Genomic DNA, 15743 nt, shown 5'->3' with positions numbered 1-15743 from the left:
CTTAAAATACAGGTGGAATCATATAAAAATTACACGTATAGTTTTGAGTACACAAACCCAGCCACGTATATGAAACTTGTAGGAGCTTATGTGAAATGACTAAATTACCCTCGAGCTTTATAAAAAAGACATGAAACACACATGTCGAAAACTCTTTCTCTTCTAAAGAAGACTAGGATGGTGTAGCCCGTGCCAGCACGGGCCCAACGTTATTTAACTCAAAATTCAATGATGCAAGTATGGAATCTAGTACACAATATTTTATGTTAAGTGGTACACACTTAATTTACATATATGCGTTCACAAGAGCATTACATTAAGGGATGCCTAAAGTGTCACAACAGTTACAACATGTATGATACAACTATTTACATATGCGGTCTTTGGTCTTTTTTCTGATCCTTTTCCTGTTAGTTCTTCGCCAAAAATATCTGCAAACAAATAAACGTGTTATAAATTAAAAGGTTACAACGAAGATTACATGCTTGTAATTTCAGGTAAGCAACATAAAAAAGTACTTGTTTAATAGTAGCAGCATATATGAAACAGAAAATAATTGAAACAGAAAAGCAGTCACGATAAACTTTATAGCTTAAACATTTAAATTTATGTCAAGAAAGATCAATTTAAATCATTGGTGATTTAAGTGTGGCCATAAAAGCAAAAGAAAACAGAACATCAAAACGAATCTGGCATGTTGAAGTGTTTTTGAATCGACGAAAGCCAAAAAAAAGAGTTAAAGACATCAGATGTAATGCTCTGTAAACAACATCAGTAATGTAATTCGGTTAAACTTGCTTTAACAAAACCAAGTAGGCTAGGTAAAGGTTAGCACATAGCCTAGCATATTATGTCTTTGATTCCATTGTTTATGTTCTGATGTGAAATATGGACTAATAAGGCCTCTTTGCATATAGCCAAGGTTGTTCGTTTTTGCCCCTATAGACTTGGAGGAACTAAGAAAGCCTCTTTGCACAAAATTTGTCAGCTGGAATTAAGTACGTTCTACAAGATCGTAACTGCAACGAAATAAAAATTAAATTCAAGCATGGAAAAGATCTTATTAGAGCACACAATCTCAATTCCAATATTAGATTTATTTGTGAAAATCATATTCAAATAACAATTCATGGCACAACTTGTATAGTATTAGCTTTCAACAAAAATTCATTCCACATTCTATCAGAGTCTGTAAGAACTGCATCGAAGGACCAAAAAAAAAACTACTCAATTCATCAAATAGTCATTTGAATGACAGGGAAAAATTAGAGGAGAACTACAATGAAAGAAACCATAGTAACAGAGAAACCATTAAAAAAATAAAGATAATTTGGATCTCCTAAATTAGCCAAAACTTAAGCACACTACTTTAATAACATCAATAGTTAAAGGTACCGTTATATGTTAACTAAGGAAAGTCGAGCAACAACAGGTAAATGAAATATACTAACTTTAAGCTTTGAATAGCCCAGTCGCCACACCAAGAACATTAGCATAGCCCTATGGGCATGCAATTTTTTTTTTTAATTGAAATGCATAAATCAGCAAAATCTGAACAGAGGAAGATGAAATATTATGGAAGACGGGAAAAGATAACGAACAAAGAGCAAGAAAATGGCCAATATATGTATACTTAGATGCAACGTTAAAACCACTTTGTATTAAGTATTGTGAAAAGGCTAACATATTCTCGGATAACATTTTAAAGAAAGTGAAATTGTACCTCTGAGTACCCAAGAAAGGCTGCTCCAGAAGGATTGACCAACCAAAAAACAGAGCACGAACTGAAACAGAGAAGAGAAAGAAAGATATTAAACAATATATTAAAAGAGTCATATTACTCTGTACAACGTTTCCATCAAGTTCTATTTACTCTGTCATAATAATGCTGTCCTTTTCGGTTTTTCCAAAAATAGGTACTCATATTAAAGAGGAAAGTTCCTCCCTCAACATTTAAACTGGTGCCAAATACATATTACATTATATTGTTTCAAACTTAACGTGACACCTTACCAACTAACATTTGAAACATTATGTTTAACACTTCCAAACAGATCCACCAAATTGCATAAGACAATCTATCCGAACATCTCACTTTCAATAACAACAAAATACGTATCTTTAATGGGACATATCCATGGGGACTTTAATTTAGTAGCCATATTAGTTATTACTTAGTTGTTGAAGAAATAGAAGATATCATTATTTACGGAGAAAAAGTTGAGAAAGGAAATTCATGATTTAGCAGAAATGCACAACTCAGGCAGATCAACAAGTGGAGCAGCTATCCACAAGAGTACTCTTGTGGGATGTTAGCTAGTTCATTGAAGCCGGCATAGAGGTGGATACCAGTAAATATGATATTTTTCTTGCATTGTGATAACTCGACTTACCTCCCAAAGAGAGCTTTAGCGGCACATACATTACATGGTGACATAAAATGGTTATTTAAGTGATTTGTCAGTATATAAAAAATCAAGGAGAATATATATCTCATCAGGCATTTCAAAATTTTATGAGACCAAAAAGGAAGCCAAAATTTAATCAGGAAACTTATGCAGCAAAAAAATATCTCGACTCCTTTACTTGCATATTCCTCACTATTTAACTTCAAATTTTTATTCTTTGTTGTTCTTCACCCATTACTTTGTTGAGCACTAACAAATATTTTATAACTGTACAGGTATATTTTGGTGAAGAACTACTAAGAAGAAAGCTAAGGAGAAGATTAGATACAGCAGAAAAAATGCATCACAATTTGTCAATGTGTAAATAGTATAAAATGTAAATAATTCTCCCATATATGATATAAAGAATATGACACACATGCATATAATTATATGATACTGTTACGTACGTAAATAATGTATTATTTGCCAACCAGACAACATTCAAGAGTGGATATTTTGTTCCAAATAAATAATACCTTGCTATTAACTTATGATGTTGTGTACCTACTTTTGAAGTCAATGCTAATAGCACCTACAGTACAGTGCTATACTAGTTTATCCGCTTTTATCTCAATTTTTTTTAGACTGATAACATTTATCCACTATTATTTCTACTTGTGCCATCTGTAGAAAAAGCTCGAAATCTTAGCTCATAGAATTTTTATTAAGCCTTCTAGTTAAAGTTCTATAAGCAGTCGACATACCAGAAGGACCTGATAGCTTCATAGTTGGATCTAAAATATCATAGAAAGGGGCGGGCTTGCAAAGTAATTAGAATTGCACCATACATTCTATAATATTGATCTTATTAGTAGATTTGTAATCAAGAATACTAACCTCGTGTCGATGCGACATATTCCGAGTAGAGGAATATCCAGAAAGCAGTCGTAAAAGTGACCTTAACCGTATTCAAAAGCAACAGCAAGTTGCGGCTTTACTTGCATCCCAAAATAGTAGCAAAAGATGTTTCACTGGCAAAAATGCTAACAAACGATAGTCGTTTAAGGTGTTTGTTTTTTCTACAAAGTTGAATCTCATATTAAATTTAGAAGGAACAGAAATTACAAATACCTCTCAGCAATTTTTCGGAGGGGAAATTTTCATTTCCGCATTACATTTGTAGGAACCGTTGCCTTTGGTTGTTATGTGTGGGTGCTCTTGCTTCTCTGGGGCAGCGGGTTCAATTTTTTGTTTACTTCCTTCCGCAACATCCTTGATGGTGGCCGGCATTTGTGAGACAACCGAATTACTTTTATCTATAAAAGATAAAATAACTAACTTTCCTGCCTCATTATTTCTTGTAAACAGCTTTTTTATTTGAATCTTGAAGATCTTGCCAGTCAGTAGCTTTTGTGCGTTCGCAAGAGGCAACAGTCCTTTCTGTAAAAATGAAATTAGTTATTTATGTTTGAGAGGGGGCTCAACTGGTAGAAAATAGTTATTTGTGGTTTTTCGAAATTGACAATGTACCTTGACATTGCAGATATCATAAATCTCTTTCGAAGTGAGAAACAATGTTTTTTCTGCATACTCATCGACAATAGTTGTTGTTGTAGAACCGCTCTGATCTGTGAGCGTCATTTCAAATTGGCACCTAGTTGTAAGATAAAATGATTGATTAATTAAAAAGATGGCAAATGTAGAATGTTAAATACAAACAGTTATGTGAAAGTTGCATGTATACCTGGGAACCAATTGGGTAGCTTGACGGCAATTAGTGCAATAGAACTTTCTCCGTGAGAAAGCTCGTGTGAAGTGTTGTTTGCAGTCTGAACAAGCTAGGATACAAAATCGTTGGTTCTCATTTTGTAGTGCGACTTCAGCATGTATGTAGAATATTTGACCCTGGAAAACACAATGATGCCGCATATTAATTTTTTGTTATTAGAGAATAAAGGTAAAAATTTGTAACAATGCATATATGAATATTTAGTGCACTTACTGGATTTTGTTGTCGGATTTCTGCAATCGGTACTATCTCTTCTTCGAAAGGAACAAATAAAAGAGAGCATGTTGGACCTGTGCTCTTCATTGTGTACGCAATAAGCATTTGTTCATTTTGTTGGGCCCTTCAAGTATGCTAACATTTCAAAATTAGTTCTTGTATATGTTCAAGCACATATACGACCAATAATGTATTGATTACAATACCATGTTCTCAGCACATTTGCTTGTGGGTATGGAGGATTGATTTCGATTGTTGTACTGAATCTGTTAGTCAATCCTACATGCATTTGAACATTCAGTTTTAATTTGGTCGTCTGGTATATGAAAAACTAAAATATAATTGCTTATATACTTTACCTGTATTGAATTTGTTACTCCATCTTGTATGCATTTGAGGTGTTTTACCTGACGACGACTTTGGTCTTGCAACCTTTTTAGCAAGAATGATTGGATATTCTTTTTTAAGCAGTTCGAGTAGTTTATTCCCATCATGATCAATAAATTCTTCCCAGAGTGTGAATTTCGTTGGTTTTTTGCTGTATAAAATAGAACAAAATTGTTAAATCACTATCTTAAATCAACATGGGAATGTCAATGCTTAAGCAGCATAAATGAGCATCAATTACAACATTTAAATATTAGACATGATTAAAAAATGAACACATATTGGTATCTTATTGTGTAGAAATTTCTATAATGCAATAGTTTCGATCAAAACAGATATTTCCTGAGGTCTTGACTATTGGTCCCTAACAAAAGCTTCTAAAGCAAAATAGTTTGAACTATCATATGTTGTCGAAGAGCCAATAAGTATCAAATCTAGAATAGATGGTAGAATTGCTTTATGCTTATTAAAAGAGAAATAGATATAATTCACAACTTATTATAGCAATGATCCAATTAGTTTCAATATAAAGATGTTTTGAATAAGTTTAGATATTGTGATGTAACCAGAGCCCAAAAACACAAAGAAGGAAACTGCAAAAACCAACACGTATCATTAAAATCGCATCACCAAGAAACTCTGAAGAATTCACATATATGATAAAAAACCCAAAAACCAAAGAGCAAATGAAAAAATTGCAGATATCAAGTAAAAGCTAGTGGTCAGAGTGAAGAAGAAACTTAAGGAAAAGCTGGAATGGCGACATGTGTGTTTTATGTCATTTCTAAAAAGCTCGAGGGTATATTAGTCCTTTCGCGCCAATTCATACAAATTTACTATACATGTGGCTTAGTTTTTCTATACAAAATGCTACGTGTAAGTTTTAAATGAGCCCAAGTAAGTTTTACATAGACAACATATTAGGTTTCCTCCATTTTGTTTGCACTTTCAGATTTCCGTTGCTTCTTAGAGACATCTTCATCTTCCTCAAATTGCTTCTACTTGCAGGTTTGTTTTTATTCAATTTTGCTCATATTTTTTGCTATGCATCTGATAAATGTTTAGTGTCTTTTTCAAAATGCATGAGAGCAATCTAGTCATTTAGCATCACTTTTGTTGTATCATTCATATATGTGGCTTTATTTGCCTACTCATGAGTCTACCTGTAATTGTTATATGACTCGAAGTGTACATCTCTTCTCTTCAACATCTTAATTCCCTTTTACAAAAATATTTAATAGAGATGTTCGTAATATTGATATGCTACTTTCTTCTATTAGATCTTTCAGCATTGGTAATATTTGCACATTTGAAATACAATAGTTTATAAGCATGTTTGTGATATACAAACTTTTAGTACTTAGGAATCCACAATTGCATGAATACTCTGAATAGAATTTCTATAAGCTACGTATTAGCTTTTCTTCAAAGACATTCAAATGTTTAACTCTAATTTCTTTTAATTAAAAGCTAGTATATATAAGATTCATCAATTTTATACAATTTGTGCAAGAACTACTATATCTTAAATTCCTAATAAGAGGGAGATTATATTGGCTATAATTTGAGATAGGTTATCTATTTGTTCAGAAACATATAAAATTAGAGGAGACAAAGTCGCTCTTCTTTATTCAGCTTTCTAATTACATGAATATTTTGGTTAATCTTAATCCAAAGTATTGAATGGAAAAAAGCATATTTTTGAAATATAATTTGATTTAAAATCCAATAGCTAAACATGACATCAAAAGGATCGAATTTTTTACTAAACCCGGATGAGTTAATAGTAGGTAAAAAAATTTAAATATAATCATAATTTTTGACACACTACCTTTATTAAAGAACAACTACGGGTAAATTAGAAAGTCATTGTTAAAGAGAAAAATAAGCAACTACATATTTAATTATGTTATATTTCTACATTTGAAGGCAATATATTTTTCTTTGAATAACTCTTAGCAACAATCTAATTCTTTGACGCATATAACATTAAATAATTTTTAAGTTAGCTTTTAATAGCTTCTTTCTAATTAGTGATTTTGTCATAACTAAAATTTCTTTGTTTGGATCATTGCTTCTAACTTTATTGAAGAACAAATAAAGATTTTTAAAATGTTAAAGGCCAATGATATGGTTTTTAGACTCTTTGATTGGTGTGTACTTTTAGCCACCAAACATCGTCACTCTATGCAGCTATCCAAACAATTGTTGATATATAAATCAAAATAAATTGAAAGTTTGAAGTTAATTTTGGAAAAGCATAAATTACTTGCAAAAAAGCTGAGCCAAATTAAAATTTACAAAATCAAAAGCGCAATATGATATCAATCCTAATTTTACTTAGATTCTTATAGCAAGAGAAACAACAAGATAAGAACTTTGCATTATTGAGAATATATTTAAAGATATGATCAAATATTATTAGTAGTAAAAAGCTTAAATCATAATAATTCCAGGAATGCGTAGTAGATCTAAGTATGCTTTGAAAGATTATAATTGCAGCAAAGCCAAAATTGAATTGAAGCATGAAAAGCAGCCTTTAAAAGGGTACAATCTCAACTTGAATTTCGGTTTCAATTATTGCGGGGTATTGTTAGACAATATACGAAAAGTGACACATTACATCATACTTGAATCAGCAGTTGCTAGTTGGATCCAATAAAACAGGTTTATGTATACTTACTGATCATCCATGATGATAAAATCTTGAATTCTCCGCCCATTTGAAGCATAGGTTGAGGGGCTTGCGTTGAGCACGATGGCAAGCACATCTTGCATTTAAAAAGAACGATGAATAAGATAATAGACAATAAAAATTGATATAGACAATAATCGTAATAATAACAATACTAATAAATGTGAATTTTAGGCAAACAAACAACATAAATAGATAAATCTTCAATTACCGAATTCAGATCCTTCGGGTTGATATTCAAAGTTGCCAAATGGTGTAAGATTTAGGCGCGTTGGCGGAGGTAGTGGCTCTTCTGGAGGATTAACAGTTTCTATTGGCTCAACAATGGTACACCTATCAATTGTCCATGTAAATTTGTTAAGTGGATTTCCGTACATATAGTTTGATTCTTTGACTTGTGCAACTGACATCAAGTAAGTATGGAAAGGGCGAAACAGATCTGCAAAATGCATTATCTCCGCATTGAATATCACACATTCCACTTGATTTTCCTGTAACAAAATAAGGCACAATTAGAATAATATTAACTTAATTACTATTGGCAAACTTATGAATCCTTTAAAGATTACCTCTTCATCTTGCAAAACCATCAGCTGATATTTTTTCGTTTTCTCTCTGTTGTCTCTAGGTCTGCCTTTATCAACTACTTGTATCTTGCAGGTCTATTCTTCCGTTTCTGGAGTAATCGCATTGATGTTGAATCTTTCTGCCATCTAGACATAATCGATAATCATAACGCATCACAATTATAATAATGAGCAAACGTAAGATTGTTAGAATGATTATAATACAAAATCAAAGAATCCAAAAAGTAAATAAGTTTTACATCACACTTACTATTAGGAATGATGGTCTAAGTTATGGAAAAAGCTTTTTCAATAATTTCATCATAAACTACATTATATGTGGAGTGATCATCATCATCGTCAACTATAACCGGTCTAATTAATATCTTAACACAGTTAGAACCTTTAGCTCTTGATAAAGCAACGTACAATTGACCATGAAAAAATACAGGTTCTCGCAAATAAATGCCAACAAAATCTAATATTTGGCCTTGAGCTTTATTTATAGTCATGGCGAAACATAACCGTATCGGAAATTGTGTTCTTTTAAATTGAAGGGGTAGTTTTTCATCTTCTGATGTTAATATTGGTATTCGCGGAATGAATACATGTGTATTTTTAAAATCACCACTGGATATTGTAGCACTAATAACATGAGATTTGAAGTCATTACATATTAATCGTGTCTCATTGCACAAACCGTTGCAGGGATTCAAATTTCTTAATAATATAATTGGACAATTTTTTTTTGGACACAATTTATAAGGAGGTAAACCAGGAGGATTTAAAGCGTGCAAAAAGTCGTCATATTCACTTTGATCTTTTGGATCAATTGTTTCATCGGTAGCTAAATAGACTTTTTCATCAGCTGGAAATTGAGCAATTAGCATATCATTTATTTCATCAACGAAGTCGTTCTTTGTAGTTAGAATTGCGCGAGAAGTAATAAAAGAAATATTTGAATGAGTTAAATATAAATCAGGATAAGTAACTTTAAATAGATGATTCAAGGAATCTTTTTCAGTGGTGAAAGGTATGATCAGAGGATGGGGAATTTCTATTTTGTTCTTATCATTTTTGTTTTCTTTTCCATTACCAATTCTCATCAAATATTCACAAAAAGCTGGGTCTGTTTTCGCACGCATATTTTCGGACAGTTGTAATTTTTCAAGTTGATGCCAAATTTCAGAACATAATAAGCTTTCACGAACAAAATCTTCCCTTTGTCCACCACGAACAACGGGAAGAGTTTGTCTAAAATCGCCACAGAATACAACAACCTTTCCGCCGAACAACATAGTTGTTTCCATTAAATCTCTAAGGAGCAAATCTAGTGCTTCAACCATTTCCTTTTTTGCCATTGAAATTTCGTCCCATACTATTAGTTTTGCATCTCGAATCAACGATGCCAGTGAACTTTGTTTGCTAATATTGCAACTAAAATTTCCATCAACATCAATATGTATTTTAAATCGGAAATGAGCAGTTCGGCCTCCGGGAAGAAGTGAAGCAGCAACACCTGAACTCGCAGTCGCTAATGCTATAAATCCTCTATGTCGTACTGTAGCTAATAAGGCACGATATAAAAGCTTTTTCCAGTTCCACCCGGACCATCAACGAAGAATGCTCCGAGTTTATTTGAGAATATTCTATCAAGGATTACATTGTAAGCTCTTTTTTGTTCAATGTTTAGTTTATATGGCAATAGTAAATCTTGTTCAGTAACGATAATATTCCTTTCAAAATGTACATCTTTAGCTTCTTTGGCTGTTGCAGATGGTTGAATTTTTCCCTGAGTTAGTTCAAATTCGTTGATATCACGACCCATTGAATGAAGAATATCATTAATATGATTTAATACTTTGTGACGAATTTCTCGTGTATGCATGTTTGGGTATTCATTGAAATCTTCAGACATCGGGATTTCAAATTTTTCCCACAACTCTCTTGGATTAGCGGGATTGCAATATACTAATAGTACAGCAAATAAGTGTCTCAAACTGTGTGGCATTTGGTAACTTACTGCTTCTGACATGCATTATATTAAATTATTATCGCAAAGTAATAATCCTCTTTTTTCCGCAGCTTCTCTAAACGTGCCACAAGTTATTCCGTTTACAGTTCGCAAATTTTTATACGATTTTGGTCCTCTTACGTTCATTAAGAGCAATCTAAGATAGTATCATTCTCCTTCGGTTGGATGACATGTCACAACTCTACCAATAGCATATCCTTGTTGGCGACGCGACCACATCTTGTATGTTGTGGACCATACAAAATATTCTGGAAATTCCCGATATAATAAATTTAAAGTTATAGCATTTTCGTTTTCGCTATTCATTCTAAAAAATTCAGTTAACATTGTTTTTTTAATCATAGGATTATTTACAATTCTACTAATATTGTCTGTATTTTTGAAGGAAATAATTTGTTGTCCATCAAGATGCAGTTGAAGATGGTATACATTTGGAATCATTTCACTGATAGGAAAAGCAAATATGCGCCACACAGCCTCAGGTGGTGACACCCACCTAGCAAATTGATATTCCATTATTTCATCTACTTCTATATTCGTCTCATTAGGATGTATATGAAATGCAATTTTATCATATCCTTTGCAAATATACTTGTAAATGTACTTAACAACTTTAATATCAGAGCAAATCTCCACATTTATATGATAATTAAATTTACTAAGTAAGAATGGATTGTAAGAAACAACCCATGAATTATCAAAAAGTTGTCCTCTAATTTCCACAGATTTTCCTGTATTCGTCTTCTATAAATAGGGTATGAATTTTTTTCCTTTAGTTGTCTGTTCAGCAAACTCTTTTGGAAATTTAAATTTACAATGACCATTTTTTTTCTTCATACAGGGGCTTGTTGGATTTAATTGACCGCAAGGACCATGTAGCATGTGTTGTGTAACAAGCTTAAATAAATCAGAATTTCTTTTAGGATCCGGTAATTCAGCGCAAACAAATTTATCATATGCCTCAGGGGTCAGTAGTTTGTATTTTTCATCGAGCATAATAAGAAAATGAGCATGTGGAAGTCCCCGTTTTTGGAATTCGACCGTGTACATAAATGCTGCAACTTTACCAAATATTTGTCTTTTTAGTATATCCTTTTTAAGCTCTTATAGTTTTGCTCGAAATATTCGGCTAACTAAATCGGGTCTATTCTGAGCCTCATCTGTCGACAACAAGTTTTCTTGAATTTCAGGCCACGAAGGGTTACATGTTATAGTTAGAAATATATCGGGTATTCCAAAACGTTGCACTAATGCAATAGCATCCATATAGCGGCGGCGCATATCTCTTGGCCCTCCTGTGAAGCTAAGCGGAAGTATTCTGTTTTTACCTACCTGTGAGCCTTCTCTCTCACCGCGTCGCAAAAGATTAAAAAGTCCCGCTAACACATCCATCCTGAATAAATCTTGATTGAAAAAAGCGAAATCTAATCTTTGAGTTTCAACTTTTATCCATTCGCCTACAGCATATTGTTGAAATAATCGTCCTGAATGTAAGATTATATTTTCATCATCTCTAATTTGGAGTTGATAACAATAATATTCATGACAGGAAACTGTTTCTTTTTTTCGTTTGCCTTTTTGCATCACTTCAGCTTCCATGTCAAGGAATCCATCAATTGAAGTCATATTTGTTAGACATGGCAATTGTTCGTATTCATAATACGGATGTGTTCTGGAAGGGGTAGGTGAAGGCTTAACTTTTTAAATACCACAATGCCAACCATTTTGACCGTAAGGGAAGAATAATGGATATTGCAATGGGTCGTAACATCCGTAATAATAATTTACCAGCTGGCTTCTATCACTTTGTAAATATTCGGATATGTGGTGTAGGAATGCAATTATTGGTATCTTGTTCTACCCATATTCCGGCCACTTCTGACGTAGTTGGTAGATTGTATATTCGTTGATCTAAACCAGCATCACACTTAAGCGCAATGTAGAAATCTGATAATTGTGGTATATTTATTAAGGATTTCAAAAACGTAGTATAAGGATTGGTTTTTAATATTTCCATTAAATTTTTCACAGTATCCTCGTTCAATTTATTGGAACATGCCATTCGATTGCTCACCTCATTTTCATTATCATAGAAATATAATTGTAGATTTTTTCCTTTTTCATTACTTGGTATCAGGTCATTCATGAAATGATACATTTGTCCTTGAACTCGAAATGTATAAATACCTTTATTCCTTTTCGCCAACTCTTTGTCATAACTTACTCCCAGAGATGTGAACGCAAATGTATTATTGTATGTTCTTATGTAGGTTCGAAAATCCTTTGATTCTTCAGTATTTCCTAGACACAGAGTTCGTAACTCTTGTGGTACTTGATGTGAAATCAACTTAAGAGTGCCTTTGCGAAAACAGAATGCGGGTGGTTCGTATTCAAATTTTTTGGCTTCGCAAAATTTGCATTTGGGAACAGTTTTTAACATAACATAATCAATTGATGGTTGAATTGTTATTGACTCTTCAGTATATTGTTCATGATTTGTATTAGAAGTAGATCCTGGGATGCAACAATAATAAGTATAAGTATATAATTTTGATAGTTATAAATGCATATACGTATTTATACTTGTGTATACCATCAAGAAGTCATAGTCTAGCTCTCTAACCTGCTTCATATATTGAATATCCCACAAAAGGAAGATATTGCTCGCTTGAAATATTAGCACTCATAGAGGATGATGCGATAAGAGAGCTATTAATTAGTGAGCAAACAGGAAGTTGCCGACCACTTGTTTCGTCCTTACTTGCTCGTGCGCGTGCTCGCACTAGGAGAGCCTCCTTTTTATCGTCTTGCATCATCTTGTATAATTCGCATCGCCTAGCCTTCTTGTCAGCATATATTTTTTCACAACTTTCATTTTTATGATTTTTACTCGACATATTCACGCATCTATTTCCTGAAGGAGAAATGTCAAGTGCATACTTGCATTACTGAATATATTTCAACATTGTCTAATATTTATATATGTTTATTATAATTTTTTAGAAGAACTCAAGCAAAAACTTACAATACCTAAAAATAAATCACGAGATATTAGAAAATTTACCTTTCGGTTCAAGTGCCACTTAATAACAGAGGTAGAAAACAACCACAGCGAATCGCTAGAACTGCAATAATAAAGAAGATAAATTGAGAATCTGCATGCCTCTCAAATACATAGGGATAGTTTGTATTTTCAAGCATAACATAAAGCACATCCTAAACATCGACATGAGCAACTTGCAACAATGCCCAACTTAGTAGCCAACCTCTGTCACTCCAGCCTTACGAGAAGACTTATATTGTTATTTATATATCCTACTAAAACAAATAAACACCAACCAACTATGAGAATATATATGTACAAGTGAATATATGAAATTAATAAAATTACTCGAATATGACTGATTGCGGCATTTTGTTGGTATTTTCATCATACACCAGGATGTACACTTGCTCGATTCACCGCAGATTTCTCACTATGAGAGAATTTAACAGATAGTAATCCATATTTGCATTTACCCCCTTTAAAAGGGCTATCGAGTTCAAATTTTTTCTTCTTTCTTATTGATCATTTTTTTTCCAGTCTCATATATTAGACCTGCGGTATAAGAGCATCCTTTTTATCAGCATCACTCTATATAATTCATGTTGCCTAGTCATTTTACCGGTAGTATTTTTCAAACATTTGATCCTTTTTATACTTACTCGAGAACAATGAAGTCCATTTTATTCGTTGAAAAATAAGGCTTCAAAAATACTAAATTAAAATTAAATCTAGATATATAGTAATATAAGTTGTGTGTTATTGACATATATTACAAACCAAAAATAACTCTAATAAACAGATAATATATATAAATAAATAATCTACTAAGAAGTTAAGGAAAAAAACCAATAGAAGTGCAGTGCTTACAGGATGATGCAGAGGAGACGGCTACCACAACCCAGAGTAAAAACTGAAACAAAGAACATGAAATAAAGATAAATTAACAACAACATTAGTAATAAAAAAAAGTTGGAGAAAGGTCCAAAATAACATAAATGGATAAAACAAAGAAAGCAACAAAGAGAGAAGAAAAAATCATCCGCCAAATCACATGTACCTAAAACACAAAGAGGAAAATTACAAAAACCAACACATATCTTCGAAATCCCATCACCAAGAAACTTAGCAAAACTTACAGGTAAAACAAACCCCAGAATCAAAGAGAAAAGGGAGATATGTAAAAAGAAAAAGAAGCTAATTTTCAGAGAGATGGGGAAACTAAGTAGAACTTAGAAACATTAGCAATGATCGAGCAAAATAGTTTTAGATCAAAATCAAATTTTAACTTCTAAAAGGGATTATTACCTGGGTTCTATTTGCTTTCTCGGTGGGAAAAAAAACAGACTTTTACCAATTATCAAAACCCCAAATATTCTCCCAATTTCATCCATGAAAGCCCTAACTTTGAAATTTCCCGATGTTGTTTGAGTTGAAACAAATTGGAACAAAAAAAGGAGAAACAACACACAGAAAATAACAAAATTGATATTAAAGACTAACAAATTTACCTGAAAGTTCAAGAGATTTGAGAAAAAAACTGGACAACTCACAGGCCAACAAATGCCAAAACCAAAAAGAATTGAATCAGACTCAAATCTGAACTTCAGAAAGAAACTCTTACCTGATTTACCTGATTTTGATCTTGTGATGGATCGTTTCTCTATGCCTTTTCTTGTGTGTGCTTAGCCAAGGAATATGTTTATGTTGAAAAAGAAGAAAAGCATACATATGGAGTAGCAGAAAACCTACACGTATATCTGGGAAGAGCACCAAAGGGCACGTATATAGCTGATGAGAAATGACTGAAATAGCCTCAAGCTTGTTTCTAAGCATACATGTCGAAAAACTCTCTTCTAAAGAAGAGAAAAGATATCAGTGACTTTTAGTTGCTATATGGTGTGTGATTTTGCGATCACAAATTGTTCGATGCCATATTTAACATCATATATAGAAAATGTTGACCCATGCTGCATTTGTTTGGTTATAGTCTAGTTTTCTTTTTTGTTTTCCTATTAAGTCATTTTTAGGGTAAACAACAACAACAACAACAACAAAAAACCTAATATGTTTCCAACAGGTGGGATCTAGGGAGAGTAGTTTGTACGCAGATTTTACCCCTACTTAATGCTGGTAGAGAGGTTGTTTCCAATAGACCCTCGGCTCGGAAAAGGTGAGAAGAAGAAGAAGAAAAGCAAGAAAGGAAGAGAGAAGGAAGAGAGAAGAAAAAGATGGAGATAAAGGATAAATAGTACCAAAAAATATCAACAGGGAATACAATACCTTGAGGCGAACAAAACCACATAACACAATAAAAATCTAAGAATATGAAGGGACATGCGTGCTACTAAGACTATCGGTGAGCAACTAAAAAACTACCCGCTAACTTTCTACCATAATCCTCCATCTCCACATCCTCCTATCAAGGTTCATGTACTCAGTGAAGCAGCGTCATGTCCTGTCTAATCACCCCTCCCCAACACTTCTTAGGCTTACCTCGACCTCTTCTCAAACTCGCCATGGCCAACCTCTCACACCTCCTAACAGGAGCATCAATGTTTTCTCCTCTTAACATGTTCGAACATCTCAGCCTCGACTCCCGTATCTTGTCCTCCACGGAGG

At 33.1% G+C, this 15743-nt stretch overlaps 1 protein-coding gene across 1 annotated transcript; it reads right to left on the bottom strand.

Annotated features, from left to right (window-relative positions):
- Positions 1 to 245: 245 nt before the first annotated feature.
- LOC104221992 (replication protein A 70 kDa DNA-binding subunit A-like) lies at positions 246 to 14902 on the bottom strand. Its single transcript, XM_070167371.1, has 15 exons — positions 14746 to 14902; positions 13992 to 14034; positions 13143 to 13203; positions 8047 to 8190; positions 7689 to 7968; positions 7466 to 7553; positions 4755 to 4933; positions 4602 to 4674; positions 4393 to 4519; positions 4135 to 4295; positions 3921 to 4044; positions 3522 to 3830; positions 3288 to 3433; positions 1724 to 1784; positions 246 to 431 (listed from the first exon to the last, which is right to left on the bottom strand). Exons 4-12 carry the CDS (start codon positions 8065 to 8067, stop codon positions 3525 to 3527), a joined length of 1359 nt encoding a protein of 452 aa, XP_070023472.1. The 5' UTR covers positions 8068 to 8190; positions 13143 to 13203; positions 13992 to 14034; positions 14746 to 14902; the 3' UTR covers positions 246 to 431; positions 1724 to 1784; positions 3288 to 3433; positions 3522 to 3524.
- Between the last annotated feature and the right edge of the window lie 841 nt (positions 14903 to 15743).

The sequence above is a fragment of the Nicotiana sylvestris genome, chromosome 2 (genome assembly GCF_000393655.2).
Source record: "Nicotiana sylvestris chromosome 2, ASM39365v2, whole genome shotgun sequence".
In the NCBI taxonomy this organism is placed as follows: Eukaryota; Viridiplantae; Streptophyta; class Magnoliopsida; order Solanales; family Solanaceae; genus Nicotiana; species Nicotiana sylvestris.
This window is presented reverse-complemented; position numbering and strand designations above follow the sequence as displayed.

What these genes read in the sequence shown, in the direction of transcription:
- LOC104221992 (XM_070167371.1), bottom strand. Translation starts at nt 8,067, where the DNA reads ATGGTTTTGCAAGATGAAGAG. An exon ending in GCAAATGTGCTGAGAACATG is followed by an intron (nt 4,520 to 4,601) that starts GTATTGTAATCA and finishes GCATACTTGAAG; the next exon opens with GGCCCAACAAAATGAACAAA. An exon ending in AAATCCGACAACAAAATCCA is followed by an intron (nt 4,296 to 4,392) that starts GTAAGTGCACTA and finishes TGTGTTTTCCAG; the next exon opens with GGTCAAATATTCTACATACA.